At 46.2% G+C, this 23,029-nt stretch overlaps 3 protein-coding genes across 3 annotated transcripts in view; all 3 read right to left on the bottom strand.

Moving 5' to 3' along the window:
* Positions 1–10,799, bottom strand: part of LOC140350637 (pyridoxal phosphate homeostasis protein-like) — a 29,030-nt gene extending 18,231 nt beyond the window's left edge. The window contains exons 1-2 of the mRNA XM_072436201.1: positions 10,677–10,799; positions 3,908–4,015 (exon numbers count right to left, since the gene is read on the bottom strand). Coding sequence (XP_072292302.1) covers positions 3,908–4,015; positions 10,677–10,769 — 201 coding nt within the window. The 5' untranslated portion in view covers positions 10,770–10,799. The remainder of the gene's footprint in view (positions 1–3,907; positions 4,016–10,676) is intronic.
* A 639-nt stretch (positions 10,800–11,438) lies between these two features.
* LOC140350631 (small nuclear ribonucleoprotein G) lies at positions 11,439–13,792 on the bottom strand. The gene is made up of 4 exons (XM_072436194.1): positions 13,659–13,792; positions 13,519–13,541; positions 11,932–12,056; positions 11,439–11,548 (listed from the first exon to the last, which is right to left on the bottom strand). Exons 1-4 carry the CDS (start codon positions 13,688–13,690, stop codon positions 11,498–11,500), a joined length of 231 nt encoding a protein of 76 aa, XP_072292295.1. The 5' UTR covers positions 13,691–13,792; the 3' UTR covers positions 11,439–11,497.
* Positions 13,793–15,211: 1,419 nt separating this feature from the next.
* LOC140350630 (uncharacterized) lies at positions 15,212–18,216 on the bottom strand. Its single transcript, XM_072436193.1, has 2 exons — positions 18,085–18,216; positions 15,212–17,194 (listed from the first exon to the last, which is right to left on the bottom strand). The coding sequence occupies exon 2, from the start codon at positions 17,177–17,179 to the stop codon at positions 15,686–15,688; it is 1,494 nt and encodes a 497-aa protein (XP_072292294.1). The 5' UTR covers positions 17,180–17,194; positions 18,085–18,216; the 3' UTR covers positions 15,212–15,685.
* Between the last annotated feature and the right edge of the window lie 4,813 nt (positions 18,217–23,029).

Below are 23,029 nucleotides of genomic sequence, written 5' to 3'. Positions count from 1 at the left end.
ATGAAGTGTATGTTATATGACTTGTATAATCTAAACATGTGAAGTGTATGTTATATGACTTGTATAATCTAAACATATGAAGTGTGTGTTATATGACTTGTATAATCTAAACATATGAAGTGTATGTTATATGACTTGTATTAATCTAAACATATGAAGTGTATGTTATATGACTTGTATTAATCTAAACATATGAAGTGTATGTTATATGACTTGTATTAATCTAAACATGTGAAGTGTATGTTATATGACTTGTATTAATCTAAACATATGAAGTGTATGTTATATGACTTGTATTAATATAAACATGTGAAGTGTATGTTATATGACTTGTATAATCTAAACATGTGAAGTGTATGTTATATGACTTGTATAATCTAAACATGTGAAGTGTATGTTATATGACTTGTATAATCTAAACATATGAAGTGTATGTTATATGACTTGTATAATCTAAACATATGAAGTGTATGTTATATGACTTGTATAAATCTAAACATGTGAAGTGTATGTTATATGACTTGTATAATCTAAACATGTGAAGTGTATGTTATATGACTTGTATAATCTAAACATATGAAGTGTATGTTATATGACTTGTATAATCTAAACATATGAAGTGTATGTTATATGACTTGTATTAATCTAAACATGTGAAGTGTATGTTATATGACTTGTATTAATCTAAACATATGAAGTGTATGTTATATGACTTGTATTAATATAAACATGTGAAGTGTATGTTATATGACTTGTATAATCTAAACATGTGAAGTGTATGTTATATGACTTGTATAATCTAAACATGTGAAGTGTATGTTATATGACTTGTATTAATCTAAACATATGAAGTGTATGTTATATGACTTGTATTAATCTAAACATGTGAAGTGTATGTTATATGACTTGTATTAATCTAAACATATGAAGTGTATGTTATATGACTTGTATTAATATAAACATGTGAAGTGTATGTTATATGACTTGTATAATCTAAACATGTGAAGTGTATGTTATATGACTTGTATAATCTAAACATGTGAAGTGTATGTTATATGACTTGTATAATCTAAACATATGAAGTGTATGTTATATGACTTGTATAATCTAAACATGTGAAGTGTATGTTATATGACTTGTATAATCTAAAGCTGTGACATGTTCTGTTTGTCTCAGTCATACGATGGAGCTGAACGGTGCAGTTACTGAAGTACAGAAGACTGCGTAGCCATGGAAACAAAGTCTTGTTAAATACTGAGATATTCAGTATTTAACGCAATAATGTCACATTCATGTGCATATAACTGATGTAAAAAGAGTGTTTATTTTACCATTATTATTAGTATTATTTTGTCTTATGCTGTTTTTATTTTATCTTTATCTTTATTTCCCCCTCCATTCTTTATTAAGGTGTGAGAGGTTCTGTCTAGAGGAGTTTTTGTTTATAAGAGTTCTTCTATTAAGATCGATCTATTAAGTTTTCTGTCCTTTTCCTCTGTATCTACTGTGTTGCAACAACGACATTTCCTCATGTGTGGACAATAAAAGAATATCTTATCTTATTCAGTTTGTTCTATTTGACTTATACAGGTTGTTTTATCATTGTTAATATTTTTATGTTGCACTGAATCACCAAAGCAAGTTCCACTGTTTGTGAATTCTGTTCTTTGACAATGGAATAAACCTTTTCTGATTCTATTAATGATGATAATAATAATGAACATTACACAGACTCAAACTCCTTAATAAGGGACTCCCACATTGTAGCTTTAAAACTCAACTAAAACTGGCTAAAATCAATTTATCATTTGTAGTTATAATCAGATTTGCATTTATTGAACAAGTTCATTCATGTTCATTATTCGTATTAAATACATTAATAAACAAATGTGTTTTGTATTTATTAAAGATTGACATGATACAAAAAACGACACAAAAGGAAACTGAATATAATTAAATACTGCTTAACTCAATTATGTAACAGAATCGATGATTATATTTTATATTTCTTCTCATCTGATTAAAAAAATGCATATTGGCCAAATTATATTATGTAAATTAATAACTGAAAAGTTAATAACAAAATAAATACCCAAACCAAAAACTACAGAAAATGATGAGGACGTTATTAAACCTCTAAATGTAATTCATTGTCATTAAACCAGACTTTTTTATCTTAACACTTCTTTATAATTCTCTTAAATATCAGAGCTTTACAACATGATACATGTATATTTATAGATGGATATAACAATTCATCATTATACGTTACGTAAACAGACTATTTCAAGCCGAATTATTCCAAAAGTCCGTGTTGACTCTTCTCAGTCTGTCGCGCTGCTGTGACGTGCGCGCTCCCGACGCCAAAGCCTCACGGCGATGACCTCACAAAAGTGGGAGGAGATATACCAGTGTTCAGGAAGTAATGCGGAACTAAAACACGTTTTTGGAACCATGAGCCAATGAGCAGCTCCATAGGCTTCAATGGCGGCCATCTTGGCTTCCGGGGGCTTGGCAGAGGCAGATAATGCGCTGATATGGGACAGAATCAATCTAAAAGTGATGTGTCCATCAGAGACGCCTGTCACCATGACAACGCCACATAAACATGGGAAAGAGTGTGTGTCATGTGTGTGTGTCATGTGTGTGTCATGTGTGTGTCATGTGTGTCATGTGTGTGTCATGTGTGTGTCATGTGTGTGTCATTTGTGTCATGTGTGTGTCATGTGTGTGTCATGTGTGTGTGTCATGTGTGTGTCATGTGTGTGTCATGTGTGTGTCATGTGTGTGTCATTTGTGTCATGTGTGTGTCATGTGTGTGTCATGTGTGTGTGTCATGTGTGTGTCATGTGTGTGTGTCATGTGTGTGTGTCATGTGTGTGTCATGTGTGTGTGTCATGTGTGTGTCATGTGTGTGTGTCATGTGTGTGTCATGTGTGTGTCATGTGTGTCATGTGTGTGTGTCATGTGTGTGTGTCATGTGTGTGCCATGTGTGTGTGTCATGTGTGTGTGTCATGTGTGTGTGTCATGTGTGTGTGTCATGTGTGTTTCATGTGTGTGTGTCATGTGTGTGTGTCATGTGTGTGTTTCATGTGTGTGTCATGTGTGTGTGTCATGTGTGTGTCATGTGTGTGTGTCATGTGTGTGTGTCATGTGTGTGCCATGTGTGTGTGTCATGTGTGTGTGTCATGTGTGTGTCATGTGTGTGTGTCATGTGTGTGTGTGTCATGTGTGTGTGTGTCATGTGTGTGTGTCATGTGTGTGTGTCATGTGTGTGTGTCATGTGTGTGTGTCATGTGTGTGTCATGTGTGTGTCATGTGTGTGTGTCATATGTGTGTGTCATGTGTGTGTGTCATGTGTGTGTGTCATGTGTGTGTGTCATGTGTGTGTGTCATGTGTGTGTGTCATGTGTGTGTCATGTGTGTGTCATGTGTGTGTGTCATGTGTGTGTGTCATGTGTGTGTGTCATGTGTGTGTGTCATGTGTGTGTCATGTGTGTGTGTCATATGTGTGTGTCATGTGTGTGTGTCATGTGTGTGTGTCATGTGTGTGTGTCATGTGTGTGTCATGTGTGTGTTTCATGTGTGTGTGTCATATGTGTGTCATGTGTGTGTGTCATGTGTGTGTGTCATGTGTGTGTGTCATGTGTGTGTGTCATGTGTGTGTTTCATGTGTGTGTGTCATATGTGTGTCATGTGTGTGTGTCATGTGTGTGTGTCATGTGTGTGTGTCATGTGTGTGTGTCATGTGTGTGTGTCATGTGTGTGTCATGTGTGTGTGTCATGTGTGTGTTTCATGTGTGTGTGTCATATGTGTCTCATGTGTGTGTGTCATATGTGTCTCATGTGTGTGTGTCATATGTGTGTCATGTGTGTGTTCTTCATGTTTATGAAAATGTGACTCACGTAGTTTTCTCCAAAGTTGCGTTGTCCGTGTCTGTACGCTTCCACCACCATCTCAGGAGGTTTGGTTTTACTGACGGCCACGAGGCGCGGCGCCACCGACGGCAGCGTCTGAGGGTCAAGAGAAGGTCAAGAGAGGGTCAAGAGAGGGTCAAGCAAGAGAGGGTCAAGAGAGGGTCAAGAGAGGGTCAAGCAAGAGAGGGTCAAGAGAGGGTCAAGAGAGGGTCAAGCAAGAGAGGGTCAAGAGAGGGTCAAGAGAGGGTCCATCGGTAAAACATGCTCCTGGCGATCAGAGTCGCCCGCTCTGCTGTCGCCTTGCACTAGTCTACTGACAGTTCCTCTGAGGTCTACTGACAGTTCCTCTGAGGTCTACTGACAGTTCCTCTGAGGTCTACTGACAGTTCCTCTGAGGTCTACTGACAGTTCCTCTGAGGTCTACTGACAGTTCCTCTGAGGTCTACTGACAGTTCCTGAGGTCTACTGACAGTTCCTCTGAGGTCTACTGACAGTTCCTGAGGTCTACTGACAGTTCCTCTGAGGTCTACTGACAGTTCCTGAGGTCTACTGACAGTTCCTCTGAGGTCTACTGACAGTTCCTGAGGTCTACTGACAGTTCCTGAGGTCTACAGACAGTTCCTCTGAGGTCTACTGACAGTTCCTGAGGTCTACTGACAGTTCCTGAGGTCTACTGACAGTTCCCCTGAGGTCTACTGACAGTTCCTCTGAGGTCTACAGACAGTTCCCCTGAGGTCTACTGACAGTTCCTCTGAGGTCTACTGACAGTTCCTCTGAGGTCTACAGACAGTTCCTCTGAGGTCTACTGACAGTTCCCCTGAGGTCTACTGACAGTTCCTCTGAGGTCTACTGACAGTTCCTCTGAGGTCTACTGACAGTTCCTCTGAGGTCTACTAACAGTTCCTCTGAGGTCTACTGACAGTTCCCCTGAGGTCTACTGACAGTTCCCCTGAGGTTTACTGACAGTTCCCCTGAGGTCTACAGACAGTTCCCCTGAGGTCTACTGACAGTTCCCCTGAGGTCTACTGACAGTTCCCCTGAGGTCTACTGACAGTTCCTCTGAGGTCTACTGACAGTTCCTCTGAGGTCTACTGACAGTTCCTCTGAGGTCTACTGACAGTTCCTGAGGTCTACTGACAGTTCCTCTGAGGTCTACTGACAGTTCCTGAGGTCTACTGACAGTTCCTGAGGTCTACTGACAGTTCCTCTGAGGTCTACTGACAGTTCCTGAGGTCTACTGACAGTTCCTGAGGTCTACTGACAGTTCCTGAGGTCTACTGACAGTTCATGAGGTCTACAGACAGTTCCCCTGAGGTCTACTGACAGTTCCTGAGGTCTACTGACAGTTCCTGAGGTCTACTGACAGTTCCTCTGAGGTCTACTGACAGTTCCTGAGGTCTACAGACAGTTCCCCTGAGGTCTACTGACAGTTCCTGAGGTCTACTGACAGTTCCTCTGAGGTCTACAGACAGTTCCCCTGAGGTCTACTGACAGTTCCCCTGAGGTCTACTGACAGTTCCTCTGAGGTCTACTGACAGTTCCCCTGAGGTCTACTGACAGTTCCCCTGAGGTCTACAGACAGTTCCCCTGAGGTCTACTGACAGTTCCTCTGAGGTCTACTGACAGTTCCTCTGAGGTCTACTGACAGTTCCCTTGAGGTCTACAGACAGTTCCCTTGAGGTCTACTGACAGTTCCCCTGAGGTCTACTGACAGTTCCCTTGAGGTCTACTGACAGTTCCCCTGAGGTTTACTGACAGTTCCCTTGAGGTCTACAGACAGTTCCCTTGAGGTCTACTGACAGTTCCCCTGAGGTTTACTGACAGTTCCCCTGAGGTCTACAGACAGTTCCCTTGAGGTCTACTGACAGTCCCCTTGAGGTCTACTGACAGTTCCCCTGAGGTCTACTGACAGTTCCTCTGAGGTCTACTGACAGTTCCTCTGAGGTCTACTGACAGTTCCCCTGAGGTCTACTGACAGTTCCTCTGAGGTCTACTGACAGTTCCCCTGAGGTCTACAGACAGTTCCCCTGAGGTCTACTGACAGTTCCCCTGAGGTCTACAGACAGTTCCCCTGAGGTCTACAGACAGTTCCTCTGAGGTCTACAGACAGTTCCTCTGAGGTCTACTGAAAGTTCCCCTGAGGTCTACTGACAGTTCCCCTGAGCTCTACAGACAGTTCCCCTGAGGTCTACTGACAGTTCCTCTGAGGTCTACAGACAGTTCCCCTGAGGTCTACTGACAGTTCCTCTGAGGTCTACAGAGTTCCCCTGAGGTCTACAGACAGTTCCCCTGAGGTCTACAGACAGTTCCTCTGAGGTCTACTGAAAGTTCCCCTGAGGTCTACTGACAGTTCCCCTGAGCTCTACAGACAGTTCCCCTGAGGTCTACTGACAGTTCCTCTGAGGTCTACAGACAGTTCCCCTGAGGTCTACAGACAGTTCCCCTGAGGTCTACAGAGTTCCCCTGAGGTCTACAGACAGTTCCTCTGAGGTCTACTGACAGTTCCCCTGAGCTCTACAGACAGTTCCTCTGAGGTCTACTGACAGTTCCCCTGAGGTTTACAGACAGTTCCTCTGAGGTCTACTGACAGTTCCTCTGAGGTCTACTGACAGTTCCTCTGAGGTCTACTGACAGTTCCTCTGAGGTCTACTGACAGTTCCTCTGAGGTCTACAGACAGTTCCTCTGAGGTCTACTGACAGTTCCCCTGAGGTCTACTGACAGTTCCCCTGAGGTTTACTGACAGTTCCCCTGAGGTCTACAGACAGTTCCCCTGAGGTCTACTGACAGTTCCCCTGAGGTCTACTGACAGTTCCCCTGAGGTCTACTGACAGTTCCTCTGAGGTCTACTGACAGTTCCTCTGAGGTCTACTGACAGTTCCCCTGAGGTCTACTGACAGTTCCCCTGAGGTCTACTGACAGTTCCTCTGAGGTCTACTGACAGTTCCTCTGAGGTCTACTGACAGTTCCTCTGAGGTCTACTGACAGTTCCCCTGAGGTCTACTGACAGTTCCCCTGAGGTCTACAGACAGTTCCCCTGAGGTCTACTGACAGTTCCCCTGAGGTCTACAGACAGTTCCTCTGAGGTCTATAGACAGTTCCTCTGAGGTCTACAGACAGTTCCTCTGAGGTCTACTGACAGTTCCTCTGAGGTCTACTGACAGTTCCTCTGAGGTCTACTGACAGTTCCTGAGGTCTACTGACAGTTCCTCTGAGGTCTACTGACAGTTCCTGAGGTCTACTGACAGTTCCTGAGGTCTACTGACAGTTCCTCTGAGGTCTACTGACAGTTCCTGAGGTCTACTGACAGTTCCTGAGGTCTACTGACAGTTCCTGAGGTCTACTGACAGTTCATGAGGTCTACAGACAGTTCCCCTGAGGTCTACTGACAGTTCCTGAGGTCTACTGACAGTTCCTGAGGTCTACTGACAGTTCCTCTGAGGTCTACTGACAGTTCCTGAGGTCTACAGACAGTTCCCCTGAGGTCTACTGACAGTTCCTGAGGTCTACTGACAGTTCCTCTGAGGTCTACAGACAGTTCCCCTGAGGTCTACTGACAGTTCCCCTGAGGTCTACTGACAGTTCCTCTGAGGTCTACTGACAGTTCCCCTGAGGTCTACTGACAGTTCCTCTGAGGTCTACTGACAGTTCCTCTGAGGTCTACTGACAGTTCCCCTGAGGTCTACAGACAGTTCCCCTGAGGTCTACTGACAGTTCCTCTGAGGTCTACTGACAGTTCCTCTGAGGTCTACTGACAGTTCCCTTGAGGTCTACAGACAGTTCCCTTGAGGTCTACTGACAGTTCCCCTGAGGTCTACTGACAGTTCCCTTGAGGTCTACTGACAGTTCCCCTGAGGTTTACTGACAGTTCCCTTGAGGTCTACAGACAGTTCCCTTGAGGTCTACTGACAGTTCCCCTGAGGTTTACTGACAGTTCCCCTGAGGTCTACAGACAGTTCCCTTGAGGTCTACTGACAGTCCCCTTGAGGTCTACTGACAGTTCCCCTGAGGTCTACTGACAGTTCCTCTGAGGTCTACTGACAGTTCCTCTGAGGTCTACTGACAGTTCCCCTGAGGTCTACTGACAGTTCCTCTGAGGTCTACTGACAGTTCCCCTGAGGTCTACAGACAGTTCCCCTGAGGTCTACTGACAGTTCCCCTGAGGTCTACAGACAGTTCCCCTGAGGTCTACAGACAGTTCCTCTGAGGTCTACAGACAGTTCCTCTGAGGTCTACTGAAAGTTCCCCTGAGGTCTACTGACAGTTCCCCTGAGCTCTACAGACAGTTCCCCTGAGCTCTACAGACAGTTCCCCTGAGGTCTACTGACAGTTCCTCTGAGGTCTACAGACAGTTCCCCTGAGGTCTACTGACAGTTCCTCTGAGGTCTACAGAGTTCCCCTGAGGTCTACAGACAGTTCCCCTGAGGTCTACAGACAGTTCCTCTGAGGTCTACTGAAAGTTCCCCTGAGGTCTACTGACAGTTCCCCTGAGCTCTACAGACAGTTCCCCTGAGGTCTACTGACAGTTCCTCTGAGGTCTACAGACAGTTCCCCTGAGGTCTACAGACAGTTCCCCTGAGGTCTACAGAGTTCCCCTGAGGTCTACAGACAGTTCCTCTGAGGTCTACTGACAGTTCCCCTGAGCTCTACAGACAGTTCCTCTGAGGTCTACTGACAGTTCCCCTGAGGTTTACAGACAGTTCCTCTGAGGTCTACTGACAGTTCCTCTGAGGTCTACTGACAGTTCCTCTGAGGTCTACTGACAGTTCCTCTGAGGTCTACTGACAGTTCCTCTGAGGTCTACTGACAGTTCCTCTGAGGTCTACTGACAGTTCCTCTGAGGTCTACAGACAGTTCCTCTGAGGTCTACTGACAGTTCCCCTGAGGTCTACTGACAGTTCCCCTGAGGTTTACTGACAGTTCCCCTGAGGTCTACAGACAGTTCCCCTGAGGTCTACTGACAGTTCCCCTGAGGTCTACTGACAGTTCCCCTGAGGTCTACTGACAGTTCCTCTGAGGTCTACTGACAGTTCCTCTGAGGTCTACTGACAGTTCCCCTGAGGTCTACTGACAGTTCCCCTGAGGTCTACTGACAGTTCCTCTGAGGTCTACTGACAGTTCCTCTGAGGTCTACTGACAGTTCCTCTGAGGTCTACTGACAGTTCCCCTGAGGTCTACTGACAGTTCCCCTGAGGTCTACAGACAGTTCCCCTGAGGTCTACTGACAGTTCCTGAGCTCTACAGACAGTTCCCCTGAGGTCTACTGACAGTTCCTCTGAGGTCTACAGACAGTTCCCCTGAGGTCTACAGACAGTTCCCCTGAGGTCTACAGAGTTCCCCTGAGGTCTACAGACAGTTCCTCTGAGGTCTACTGACAGTTCCCCTGAGGTTTACAGACAGTTCCTCTGAGGTTTACAGACAGTTCCTCTGAGGTCTACTGACAGTTCCTCTGAGGTCTACAGACAGTTCCTCTGAGGTCTACTGACAGTTCCCCTGAGGTCTACTGACAGTTCCCCTGAGGTCTACAGACAGTTCCTCTGAGGTCTACAGACAGTTCCTCTGAGGTCTACAGACAGTTCCCCTGAGGTCTACTGACAGTTCCCCTGAGGTCTACTGACAGTTCCCCTGAGCTCTACAGACAGTTCCCCTGAGGTCTACTGACAGTTCCTCTGAGGTCTACAGACAGTTCCCCTGAGGTCTACAGACAGTTCCCCTGAGGTCTACAGAGTTCCCCTGAGGTCTACAGACAGTTCCTCTGAGGTCTACTGACAGTTCCCCTGAGGTTTACAGACAGTTCCTCTGAGGTCTACTGACAGTTCCTCTGAGGTCTACAGACAGTTCCCCTGAGGTCTACAGACAGTTCCCCTGAGGTCTACAGACAGTTCCTCTGAGGTCTACTGACAGTTCCCCTGAGGTTTACAGACAGTTCCTCTGAGGTCTACAGACAGTTCCTCTGAGGTCTACTGACAGTTCCTCTGAGGTCTACTGACAGTTCCCCTGAGGTCTACTGACAGTTCCCCTGAGGTCTACAGACAGTTCCTCTGAGCTCTACAGACAGTTCCTCTGAGCTCTACTGACAGTTCCCCTGAGGTCTACTGACAGTTCCTCTGAGGTCTACAGACAGTTCCTCTGAGGTCTACTGACAGTTCCCCTGAGGTCTACAGACAGTTCCTCTGAGGTCTACAGACAGTTCCTCTGAGGTCTACAGACAGTTCCTCTGAGCTCTACAGACAGTTCCTCTGAGGTCTATCGTGTTCTCAGAATAATCATGAATAATGGTTACATCGTGACACTCACAGGACAAACTACAGTCTGAGCTTCACAAACATCTCCAGCACAAACATCTCCAGCTTCACAAACATCTCCAGCACAAACATCTCCAGCTTCACAAACATCTCCAGCTTCACAAACATCTCCAGCTTCACAAACATCTCCAGCTTCACAAACATCTCCAGCACAAACATCTCCAGCACAAACATCTCCAGCTTCACAAACATCTCCAGCTTCACAAACATCTCCAGCTTCACAAACATCTCCAGCTTCACAAACATCTCCAGCTTCACAAACATCTCCAGCTTCACAAACATCTCGTTTGTCGCGTGTAAATGTCATACATAAGCGGCGTGAGTGAAGCCGCGTGCAGCCGCGTCTTCCCCGGCAAAGGGTGAAGTGTTCCCGGGCTTATGTAACGCCTCGTGCCGCCGGAGCCGCTCCAGGATCAGCGGGACGCGGTGCTGTCGCTGCCCGGGCCACACTCACCTTGAGCCGGCGAGCCGCTGCCTGTTTCACCCGCTCGGACACGGACTGGAGCGCCTTTCCAACCTCCTCCGACATTGTCACGGCTCTCCACATAACGTCTGACGTCAGCGCACGCGACAAGTGACGTAAAGCGACGTGCGCAGTGACATCGTGCGCCTTCAAAATAAAAGGTTTAGTCCGTTTATTTTGGGACAATAAGAGCACAAATTAGAGTATTTATATTCTGAATGAGTCTGGAATAAAAGTGCAATATCACTTAACAGTTCGACTAATGAGACTATAATAAAAAACTTAATTCATAAAGCTTCAGTCAGACTTAAAGTTTTACTTGTTTAAAATGTGTTTGACAGGAAAGATACTGCAGAAGACTATACATAATGTGTATATATATATACACATTATGTATATAATGTATATATATACACATGTATATAATGTATATATATACACATATATATATATAATGTATATATAAATATATATACACACATACATATTATATAAACTACAGAATGAATGTATTTCATCACAGATCTGACCTTTAATACTGTAGAACATTTCAGGCAGATTGTGACATAGTGAATCTTTAACTTTAGTCTTAAATATGTGTAAATGTTTTATATTAATCCCTATATTTTAGTATCGTTTCCTGAGCAACATGCTAAATACAACATGATAAAGAGTTTAAAGTTTAAACTCAGACGTCACTAAAACACGTTCAATAAACGATTCTTTTACAAAAAAAAGATTTATTCAAGAAAAACACATTATTCAAATTATTCAAAGTACAAGTAAGTAAAAAACAAAAACATGGTCTTTTGTCAGACGCGTTCCAGAGCCTCCACCATGATGATGCTGTTCCCCCGGATCACCTGTAGTACAAGTACAAGTACTTCAGACACACACCAGTACTTCAGACACACACCAGTACTTCAGACACACACCAGTACTTCAGACACACACCAGTACTTCAGACACACACCAGTACTTCAGACACACACCAGTACTTCAGACACACACCAGTACTTCAGACACACACCAGTACTTCAGACACACACCAGTACTTCAGACACACACCAGTACTTCAGACACACACCAGTACTTCAGACACACACCAGTACTTCAGACACACACCAGTACTTCAGACACACACCAGTACTTCAGACACACACCAGTACTTCAGACACACACCAGTACTTCAGACACACACCAGTACTTCAGACACACACTCCCCAGGCCCCGCCCTCACACTGACCACCATCCCGACGGTGTTCTGCTGTCCTCCTGGTCCCATCTCCACAGAGTCGTCCACCACCAGGTTCATGAAGGGGTCAAAGCCACGAAGGATTCCCTGGACGTGACGACCGCCGTTCAGCTTCACTGAGACGAACACGCAACAGTCAGAACACGCAACAGTCGGAACACGCAACAGTCGGAACACGCAACAGTCGGAACACGCAACAGTCGGAACACGCAACAGTCGGAACACGCAACAGTCGGAACACGCAACAGTCAGAACACGCAACAGTCAGAGCTCGTGTAGCGGTTACCCCCCACTGGTCTGAAGGTTCACTGGTCAGAAGGTTCACTGGTCTGAAGGTTCACTGGTCAGAAGGTTCACTGGTCTGAAGGTTCACTGGTCAGAAGGTTCACTGGTCAGAAGGTTCACTGGTCAGAAGGTTCACTGGTCAGAAGGTTCACTGGTCTGAAGGTTCACTGGTCTGAAGGTTCACTGGTCAGAAGGTTCACTGGTCAGAAGGTTCACTGGTCTGAAGGTTCACTGGTCAGAAGGTTCACTGGTCAGAAGGTTCACTGGTCTGAAGGTTCACTGGTCAGAAGGTTCACTGGTCTGAAGGTTCACTGGTCAGAAGGTTCACTGGTCAGAAGGTTCACTGGTCTGAAGGTTCACTGGTCAGAAGGTTCACTGGTCAGAAGGTTCACTGGTCAGAAGGTTCACTGGTCTGAAGGTTCACTGGTCTGAAGGTTCACTGGTCTGAAGGTTCACTGGTCTGAAGGTTCACTGGTCAGAAGGTTCACTGGTCAGAGCTCTCCTCCTGAAACTGCTGTTATTTGAGTTCATTCAGTAAAAACAGGATGAGAAGCTCATTCACAGAAACAAGTCTGTTCTGGAAAATACGTGAGTTTAATCATAAAGTTCATCAACACTAGAACATGAGTCTTAAAAGTGTGTGGAGCAAAGGGAGGAGGAGCCAACTGAGGACGCAACTTCAAACTTAACAACCAAGGACTTACTTTAGAGCCTCAGCAGTACTTTACAGCCTCAGCAGTACTTTAGAGCTGTACTTTAGAGCCTCAGCAGTACTTTAGAGCCTCAGCAGTACTTTAGAGCCTCAGCAGTACTTTAGAGCTGTACTTTAGAGCCTCAGCAGTACTTTAGAGCTGTACTTTAGAGCCTCAGCAGTACTTTAGAGCCTCAGCAGTACTTTACAGCCTCAGCAGTACTTTAGAGCTGTACTTTAGAGCCTCAGCAGTACTTTAGAGCCTCAGCAGTAGTTTACAGCCTCAGCAGTACTTTAGAGCTGTACTTTAGAGCCTCAGCAGTACTTTAGAGCCTCAGCAGTAGTTTACAGCCTCAGCAGTACTTTAGAGCTGTACTTTAGAGCCTCACTTTAGAGCCTCCACATCTTTAAGTATTAATATTATACAACATTAGATTCAGGTTATGACAGAATCTGCAAAATTTTACACTAAATCTTATGGTTGTTTGGGCCAGAGCCTGAGGGCCACATTTGGCCCCCGGGCCACACTTTGGACCTGCTGGTTTTAGAAGCTGGACTTTAGTGACGTCAAGAGGAGTTTAAAGTGCGTTTGTTTGACTCACGTGACAGCTTCTTGTCCATGAACCTGCAACAGAAACACACGTTAGCTCGTAGTGAATGAGGCTAATGCTAACAGCGGCTCCGGGCTCGTGATTCCCGCACTCTCACGCGCGGTCACGCTCTCTCACGCGCGGTCACTCACTTCTTCAGCTCCGGGGGATGCGCTTTACTCATGATTTTCTTCGTTCAGAGACACAAACGCGACACAAACGCGAACACAACGGATTCACAAAGTCGCGGAAGGAAAGCGTGCAGCGGAGCCGGAAGTGACGTGAGGCTGGGGGCATGCGCAGTGTCGCCCTCTGTCTGCGGGGAGCGGAAGTGCGCGGACTAAAAGCACTGACGTCATCAAGAAATTAATAGAACCATTTGAACCAGAAGAATATGATGTAAAATAATAATACAAAATAAATAAATAAAAAGAAGCGGAAACTGGACCAAATGTTTGTGATGTAGAGAATATCAGAACATTTAACTGTACATTTTGTGTACATTATATTTAAATAGATGTCTGTTTTATGTTGTTTGTGAATTGTGACATTCAGATCTGTAATAAACTAAATGGTGTTAGCGTTAGCATACGTCATGTAGCTGAAGGTGTTCGCGTTAGCATACGTCATGTAGCTGAAGTTGCTAGCGATAGCATACGTCGTGTAGCTGAAGGTGCTAGCGTTAGCATACGTCATGTAGCTGAAGGTGCTAGCGTTAGCATACGTCATGTAGCTGAAGGTGCTAGTGTTAGCATACGTCATGTAGCTGAAGGTGTTAGCGTTACCATACGTCATGTAGCTGAAGGTGCTAGTGTTAGCATACGTCGTGTAGCTGAAGGTGCTAGCGTTAGCATACGTCATGTAGCTGAATGTGCTAGCGTTAGCATACATCATGTAGCTGAAAGTGTTAGCGTTAGCATACGTCATGTAGATGAAGGTGCTAGCGATAGCATACGTCGTGTAGCTGAAGGTGCTAGCGTTAGCATACATCATGTAGCTGAAAGTGTTAGCGTTAGCATACGTCATGTAGCTGAATGTGCTAGCGTTAGCATGTCATGTAGCTGAAGGTGTTAGCGTTAGCATACGTCATGTAGCTGAAGGTGCTAGCGTTAGCATACGTTGTGTACCTGAAGGTGCTAGCGTTAGCATACGTCATGTAGCTGAAGGTGCTAGCATTAGCATACGTCATGTAGCTGATGGTGCTAGTGTTAGCATACGTCGTGTAGCTGAAGGTGCTAGCGTTAGCATACGTCATGTAGCTAAAGGTGCTAGCGTTAGCATGTCATGTAGCTGAAGGTGTTAGCGTTAGCGTACATCATGTAGCTGAAGGTGCTAGTGTTAGCATAGGTCGTGTAGCTGAAGGTGCTAGCGTTAGCATACATCGTGTAGCTGAAGGTACTGGCGTTAGCATACGTCATGTAGCTGAAGGTGCTAGCGTTAGCATACGTCGTGTAGCTGAAGGTGCTAGCGTTAGCATACGTCGTGTAGCTGAAGGTGCTAGCGTTAGCATTTGTTGTGTAGCTGAAGGTGCTAGCGTTAGCATACGTACACCTGTTCATGTTCTCTCATCTGTTATTTTAAACTGCATTTGGCTCGTGCGACTTAATCATTTTTTTAAATAAAAAAAAAGGAAACTCGAGAACAACTGCGACAGAAACAAGTTCAAATTCACTTTTAATAAAACAAATGTAAAAATCCAGAGAAGTCAAGAACATCACATCATCGGTTGTTTTTCAGTCGTTTCTCGCCTCTTGTTCTTTCCGCAGACGTTTCCCGTAAAAGTCAGAGCGTCAAACTCTAAAGTTCAGAAACACGAGCTCAGATCCTCGTTCAAGCTGGAGTTTAAGTGATAAACGCGGGAGCAGCGGCTGACACGACGAGCGCCAGGCCACGCCCCCTTCAGGACGTTCCATTTACAGGTGGAAAAAGCATACAAATTCACCGTGTTTTCATTCCATTTCGTCTCGTTTTACACTCGCACGACTTTAAACTTCATCCAAAACGACGGCAGCCATCTCAGATTTTGCTGAATGTCTCACTTTATTCGCTAACCTTCTGCTTCAGTCACTAAGTTCACACTTTGATATAGAACGTTCTTAAGCAGACGTTTGTTAAGAGAAAAGCCCTGATAAAGTCGCTCCGCCTCCACGGCCCCGCCCCCACGCGGCCCCGCCTCCGCTCAAGCGTCCGGCGCCGCCTCCTCGTCCACCTTGGCCTTCAGGTGGCCCTGGCAGTGCGACAGGAAGAGGTCGAGCGTGGTGAAGCCGCGTTGGCAGAGAGCGCAGTGGTACAGCCTGGGACGCTTGGCCCCGCCCCAGTTGGACGAGTCCATGTCGCAGGAGCAGACGCCGCACTTGCCCCGCGTCGCCGCCGTCTGGTGCAGCTCCGAGTGCGTCACCAGGTCGGCGAGCTGGGAGAAGACCTCGGGACACGAGGGGCACGGGAACTCCGCCTCCTCCTCCTCGTTCTCCTCGGGCGCCGTCTCACGTTCCGACGGTTTCAAGGTCGTCGCGAATTTGGGGATTTTGTGCAGCTTGAGCACGACGTCTTTCTTGCCCAACGACACTTCTTTGGTCCAAACGCTTTTCCGAATCGTTATTTTGAGCGGCGCCACTTTCTTTTCCGTGGCGGGCGTGTCCGACTTGCCCGTGGCGTTTGCAGCGGCGCCGGCGTCTTCCCCGTTGATCCTCGCCGGATGCTTCCGTGAATGCGCCCAGAGCGATAAGTGATGCAGGAAGACGGCGCTGCAGATCTGGCAGGTGTAGTTCCTGTTCGGGCGCTTGTGCTTCCTCTTGGCGAGCGGCGGCGCCTCCATGAACTGCACGCCGCGGCTGTGCGTCTCTTTGCGGTGGTGGTACAGTTTGGCGGTGCAGTTGAAGACCATGTCGCACGAGCGGCAGCTGAAGCCGTCTCTCTTGGACTTCCGGGGTCGGGGGTCGGCGCTGTTCAGACCCGTTTCCTTCTTATCGCAGCGTTTCATCTGTTTGTGTCGGTGAAACGCCGCCACGTCCTGAAACGTCCTGGAGCAGAACTTACACACGCTCTCCAGAGCGCACGACGAGTTGGAAGACGACGAGGACGACTCGCCTTCGGAAACGACAGCGTCGGCGGTGCCGGGGCGGTCCGAGCGGCGCGGCGAGCGCGTCGCGTCGCACCCGGCCTGCTGGTGGTGCAAGAGAGCCTGCTTGTGAGTGAAGCCCCTCCCACACGGCGCACAGGCGTAAGCGGCGGCGTCCACCGCACCGGGAAACGCCGAGGAGTGCGTGGGGTTTGGGCCGATGTTTGTCAGCGACGTGGCGTAAGTGGGACCGTCACTCGCTCGCCCTGGGAAGGCGTGGCAGTTGTGCATTTGTAATGACGACTTGAGCGAGAACTCGTGGCGACAGCGAGCGCATCGGTGAGGTTTGGGCAGCTGGGCGTGCTGAGCGTCCTGGTGCAGCAGCAGCTCCGTGCCAAAGGTGAAGCTCAGGCCGCACTCGCTGCAGCTGAAGGGCGGCGGCGAGGGCGGCGAGTGCAGCGGCGAGTGCAGCGGCGCCGGCTGGTGGGTCCGGCTCAGGCCCGGCTTGGACTCGGCGCGGGCGATGAAGCTGGCGAGGCGCGTCAGGGTGTCGGCGGCGGTGCTCGGGCGCTTGAAGGCCTCAGGACACGGCGTCGGGCTCCAGCTCACGTCCATCACGCCCCCTCTGTCCTGGACAGGAAGTGCAACAGCAGCGTTATAATCGACTCATTATGACGAGAATGAACAATGAAAACACAAAATAAACACTTGGTTCATAATTCTTCTCGACGCTTCAGGTCATGTGACTCTAAAGCAGGTCATGTGACTCTAAAGCAGGTCATGTGACTCTAAAGCAGGTCATGTGACTCTAAAGCAGGTCATGTGACTCTAAAGGTTCAATAGAAATAATCACAAAGAAGTCGATGAGTAAAATAATAATAATTTGCAGCTTTAAAACAAACTATTGCATAAAAGCTAAAACAAAGTTTATTCATGTTGATCAAACCTGGTTTAGGGGAATAAAAGCTGTCAAACCCGAGACAAACGTCACAGTTTATATTTTATAAAGAGAAAAAACCTGGAATTTCAAACATTGATTTGTTTTTATTGTTAAATCTTCTTCTTTGGTGTTTTACGTGTCTGTACGTCACTGTAAAGACTTGATTCTAAACGTAATGTAACTTTATTGTTCTAATGTGTTTACGCGAGTTTGATTCCGTGTCGTCATCACGTCATGACGTCACGATGTAACGCTGACTTTAAAACATTTCTAATTAAAACATGAAATAAAAGCCGCGCGGCTGAAGTTTGTGACTGAAAAACACAATTTTGATATTTTCGAGTTTGATAAAGAGTCTGAAATATAAAGCTCTAAACACGTTAGTTTCCCGTCCTGACCTCTGACCCTCGCTGACCCTCGCTGACCCTCGCTGACCCTCGCTGACCACCGCCACTGGCGCTTAAAAGGCTCAAATAAACAGATAAAATAACTCTGGTGTGAACTCCTGCTGTGGCTAACGTTAGCTCGGTGCTAAGCATGCTAGCTGCAGGCTAACCCTCCAGAGCCGCGCGGAGCTCACCTGGAGCCGCTCTCTCCGCGGCGCTGCGGCGGCGTCATGCGGGGAAAAGGCGGCGCTGTCCCGGGGAGAAATCCACGATGTTCCGCAGAGATTCAGGGCGTGAAAGTGAAGTGACTGTGAAGTTCATGGAGCTTCCATCATTCACACTGAACTACTTCCGCCGCGTCTTCTTCACTTCCGGCAGAGTAGAGCCCGCTTGGCGCAGTGCTGCCCCCTCTGCAAAGACCAGGAACTGCACCAACAACTGAAGGACAAACGTTTGATTTATGATTCAGAAGCAGCTCGAGGTCATGACGTCATGACGGCCCTGACAAAACAACTCTTTTACGTCTTTAACTGTGATTTGACTTTGAACTGTTTTGTGTTCGAACTGTGCTCTACAAATGAGCCTAAGCATGACCCTTGACCCACATGTCTGAGTCTGGCGTGAGTCGGGCGTGAATCCGACGTGAGTTTGTGTAATAAAGAAAAAACAGGAGAAACAAATGAAATCAGTTTATTTGTAACTGACTTGGACAAAAACAGCGTCTGGAGCTGAAACGTCTCAGCTTTTGGCTCCGACTGAAACTCTTTCATTTACAATCGTCAAAAGAATAAAAACAATTAAGGCTAAAAAAAAAAGACTAAAAACAGTTTAAGGCTCAGTTACATTCATCAAAATAAACTCACACACAGATCCACACTCCAATGTCTGCGATTATCGTCTTCACTTGAAACAAACCAAACGCAGAACTAATAAGACTGTAAAACAATTAAAACACAGAAGAGACTTTATGAGTCAGAGATTATATTGAATGATTATTTATATTGAATTTTGAGACTTTTTAAAACAGATTTTAACCAAATAAAAGGTGTAAATCTGAAGCTTTTGGAAAGAATTAAAGTTTTAAAACCGTTTTTGATTGTTTTAGACTCAGTTTAGTCCAGATAAAGATGATCAAATGACTTATCATTTTAACAGTCGATTGATCAAAAATGAAGCAAAGGATCATGGTCTATGTAGTTTCCTCTGCTCTAACGCTTCACCTCATTTGCATCTCATTTGCATCTCATTTGCATACACATGACTATTTAAATGTCATGTTGAAAGTCAGAAGCTGGAGTCACGTTTCAAACACAAACGTCACAAATAAAAACACACATTTGGTTTGTTTTGACAGAAATATGACAAATTATGAACCGTTCAAAACCGTTTAAAGTGAAACAAAGTCGTCGAGCGGCAGAATCTTCTCAAATATCATGTTTTTAGTCCTTTTGATTGTGACTGAATGTGTTTTTATGGAGTATTTTGAATTGAACATGTCACTTTGGTCTTTTCTTTAAACTAATATTACTTTGTGTTTGAGTTTTAATGCGTTTTTGTTGTGTTAAAAATTAGTCTAAAAACTCTATAACTAATAACGTCTGACTTTGAGCAAATTCTGAAAAGACTGAAAATAAATCCTTCGATAGAAAATGTACAACAAAATATTCTTACCACAGCGTTATTTTCACAAACGAGTCTAAACGTGTCACAGTCGAAGAAACGATGCTACTTTATACCACACTTTCCCTTTTGTGCTTTTCTAACACCTTTATTCCAGTGTTTTCTCCTTTTTCTCTTTTCCAGACAAACTGATTGTTCTCTGCAGGTTTGAAACACACGCGTGTTTGTGAGCGCTTTAGCGTGTTTGTGAGCGCTTTAGCGTGTTCGAGAGAGCTTTAGCGTGTTCAGAGCGCTCGCTTTAGTGTGTTCGTGTGCGCTTTAGCGTGTTCGGGGAGCGCTTTAGCGTGTTCGAGAGTGCTTTAGCGTGTTCAGAGCGCTCGCTTTAGCGTGTTTGTGAGCGCTTTAGCGTGTTTGTGAGCGCTTTAGCGTGTTTGTGAGCGCTTTAGCGTGTTCAGAGCGCTTTAGTGTGTTCAGAATGAGCGCTTTAGCGTGTTCAGAACGCTTTAGCGTGTTCAGAGCGCTTTAGCGTGTTCGTGAGCGTTTTAGCGTCTTCAGAGCGCTTTAGCGTGTTTTTGAGCGCTTTAGCGTGTTGGTGAGCGCTTTAGCGTGTTGGAGAGCGTTTTAGCGTGTTGGAGAGCGTTTTAGCGTGTTGGAGAGCGCTTTGGCGTGTTCGAGAGCGCTTTTGGGTGTTTGTGAGCGCTTTAGCATGTTCGTGAGCGTTTTAGCGTGTTTGTGAGTATTCAAGAGCGCTATAGCGTGTTTGTGAGCGCTTTAGCGTGTTTGTGAGTATTCAAGAGCGTTATAGCGTGTTCGTGAGCGCTTTAGCGTGTTTGTGAGTATTCAAGAGCGCTATAGCGTGTTCGTGAGCGTTTTAGCGTGTTTGTGAGTGTTCGAGAGCGCTATAGCGTGTTCGTGAGCGCTTTAGCGTGTTTGTGAGTATTCAAGAGCGCTATAGCGTGTTCGTGAGCGCTTTAGCGTGTTTGTGAGTATTCAAGAGCGCTATAGCGTGTTCGTGAGCGTTTTAGCGTGTTTGTGAGTGTTCGAGAGCGCTATAGCGTGTTCGTGAGCGCTTTAGCGTGTTTGTGAGTGTTCGAGAGCGCTATAGCGTGTTCGTGAGCGCTTTAGCGTGTTTGTGAGTGTTCGAGAGCGCTATAGCGTGTTTGTGAGTGTTCAAGAGCGCTATAGCGTGTTCGTGAGCGCTTTAGCGTGTTTGTGAGTGTTCGAGAGTGCTATAGCGTGTTCGTGAGCGCTTTAGCGTGTTTGTGAGTGTTCGAGAGCGCTATAGCGTGTTCGTGAGCGCTTTAGCGTGTTTGTGAGTATTCAAGAGCGCTATAGCGTGTTCGTGAGCGCTTTAGCATGTTTGTGAGTATTCAAGAGCGCTATAGCGTGTTCGTGAGCGTTTTAGCGTGTTTGTGAGTGTTCGAGAGCGCTATAGCGTGTTCGTGAGCGCTTTAGCGTGTTTGTGAGTGTTCGAGAGCGCTATAGCGTGTTCGTGAGCGCTTTAGCGTGTTTGTGAGTGTTCGAGAGCGCTATAGCGTGTTCGTGAGCGCTTTAGCGTGTTTGTGAGTGTTCGAGAGCGCTATAGCGTGTTCGTGAGCGCTATAGCGTGTTCGTGAGTATTCAAGAGCGCTATAGCGTGTTCGTGAGCGCTATAGCGTGTTCGTGAGCGCTTTAGCGTGTTCGAGAGCGCTTTAGCGTGTTCGAGAGCGCTTTAGCGTGTTCGAGAGCGCTTTAGCGTGTTCAGAGCGCTTTAGCGTGTTCCTGGTCACGTGAGCAGACAGTTTTCACGTGTTTAAACTTGCAGCGCGCGAACAGAGTCTGAGTTCCACTTTATATTTATGAGATTCAAACTAAGAAAGGAGGAAAACAACATATTTAAACGGTCCAAATGTGTCAGAATAAAGCAGTTGGAGCGGCGTTTCCAGGACGATCTGAGACTGTGGGACACGCGTGTGCATAATATGTCACTTTGTGGAGTTTGATCGTTACATTTGGGTTTCAAACGTCACTGAATCTGTGAGAAAAACAGAAAACTCGTGTGTGGATTGACCTTGTGAAAAAAGAAGGTTTAATCTCATGTTATTCTTCAGACTTTAGAATAAGTGAGATAATGAGTCGCTCGGTCAAAGCCGATGGAACGAGCAAAACAAATGGTGTTTTAGACGAGGATAAAATCAGATAAATATGATTCAAACACGTCAGAATCTTGTGTTTTTTGTCTTCTTCATCAGCGGCTGTGAGACGTTTGCTTTAAACTCTGGGACGTGAGCCAGACTGAGAAAAAAGAAGCAAACACGAACTAAATGTAGTTTTCTCACATTTTTGCTACTTTTTTCAGGCAAATTTTCATTTACAAAATATTGCACATTTTTACTCACACTTTTTTCTGGCAGATTTGCACGTTTAAAGTCATAAAAAGGCGTTTCTATTTCCCCTTTATCTAAGAGTGTCCCTAAAACGCCGCCGTGAGAGAAAAGGCTCAGAGTCTGTGGTCGTCATGGAGACAAACACTCATGTCTCCATGTGTTTTCGTGAGGCTCAGAGACGACGAGCAACTCCAGAAGAACTTAAATCTGCATCATTTAAGTCGTAGTGGTCAAAGAGAAACAAATAACAAAGTAAAATGAGAGTTAATAAAAACTAGAGCTCAACATTATTGTGTTAAACGTTCAGCCGTTAGAACAAACCCGAGAAAAACCTGCAAAATGTGGTTATGACTTTGTGGTTTACATGTATAATTCCATTGTTTAATATATTGGGCCAAGTGCAAAGCAAACAGGAGGAGGGACGAGGCACAGCCCTGTCTCACCCCTGTAATCAGGAGGAGGGACGAGGCACAGCCCTGTCTCACCCCTGTAAACAGGAGGAGGGACCAGGCACAGCCCTGTCGCACCCCTGTAAACAGGAGGAGGGACCAGGCACAGCCCTGTCTCTCTAGCGTCATGTGACCATAGGTTATAATTCTCGGTCCATCATAAAGAGTCATAAATATTCTTTATTCTCAAGTCGTTGAGTTGAAATCTTTAAAAGTTTGTTTTGTTGGTTGAACCGCCTCCAACAGCGAGGTGGAATCCTCTCTGCCTCACGTGTGCTTCACGTGTGCTTCACGTGTGCTTCACGTGTGCTTCACGTGTGCTTCACGTGTGGCTTCACGTGTGCTTCACGTGTGCCTCACGTGTGGCTCACGTGTTCTTCACGTGTGGCTCACGTGTGCTTCACATGTGGCTCACGTGTGGCTCACGTGTGCTTCACGTGTGGCTCACGTGTGCTTCACATGTGGCTCACGTGTGGCCCACGTGTGCTTCACGTGTGACTCACGTGTGCTTCACGTGTGACTCACGTGTGCTTCACGTGTGGCTCACGTGAGCCACACGTGTGCTTCACGTGTGGCTCACGTGAGCCACACGTGTGCTTCACGTGTGGCTTCACGTGTGGCTTAAGTGAGCCACACGTGTGCTTCACGTGTGGCTCACGTGAGCCACACGTGTGCTTCACGTGTGGCTTCACGTGTGGCTTACG

The sequence above is a fragment of the Eucyclogobius newberryi genome, unplaced genomic scaffold, assembly GCF_026437365.1.
Source record: "Eucyclogobius newberryi isolate DKJ021-1_F unplaced genomic scaffold, fEucNew1.0.hap1 SCAF_77, whole genome shotgun sequence".
Lineage (NCBI taxonomy): Eukaryota > Metazoa > Chordata > Actinopteri > Gobiiformes > Gobiidae > Eucyclogobius > Eucyclogobius newberryi.
This window is presented reverse-complemented; position numbering and strand designations above follow the sequence as displayed.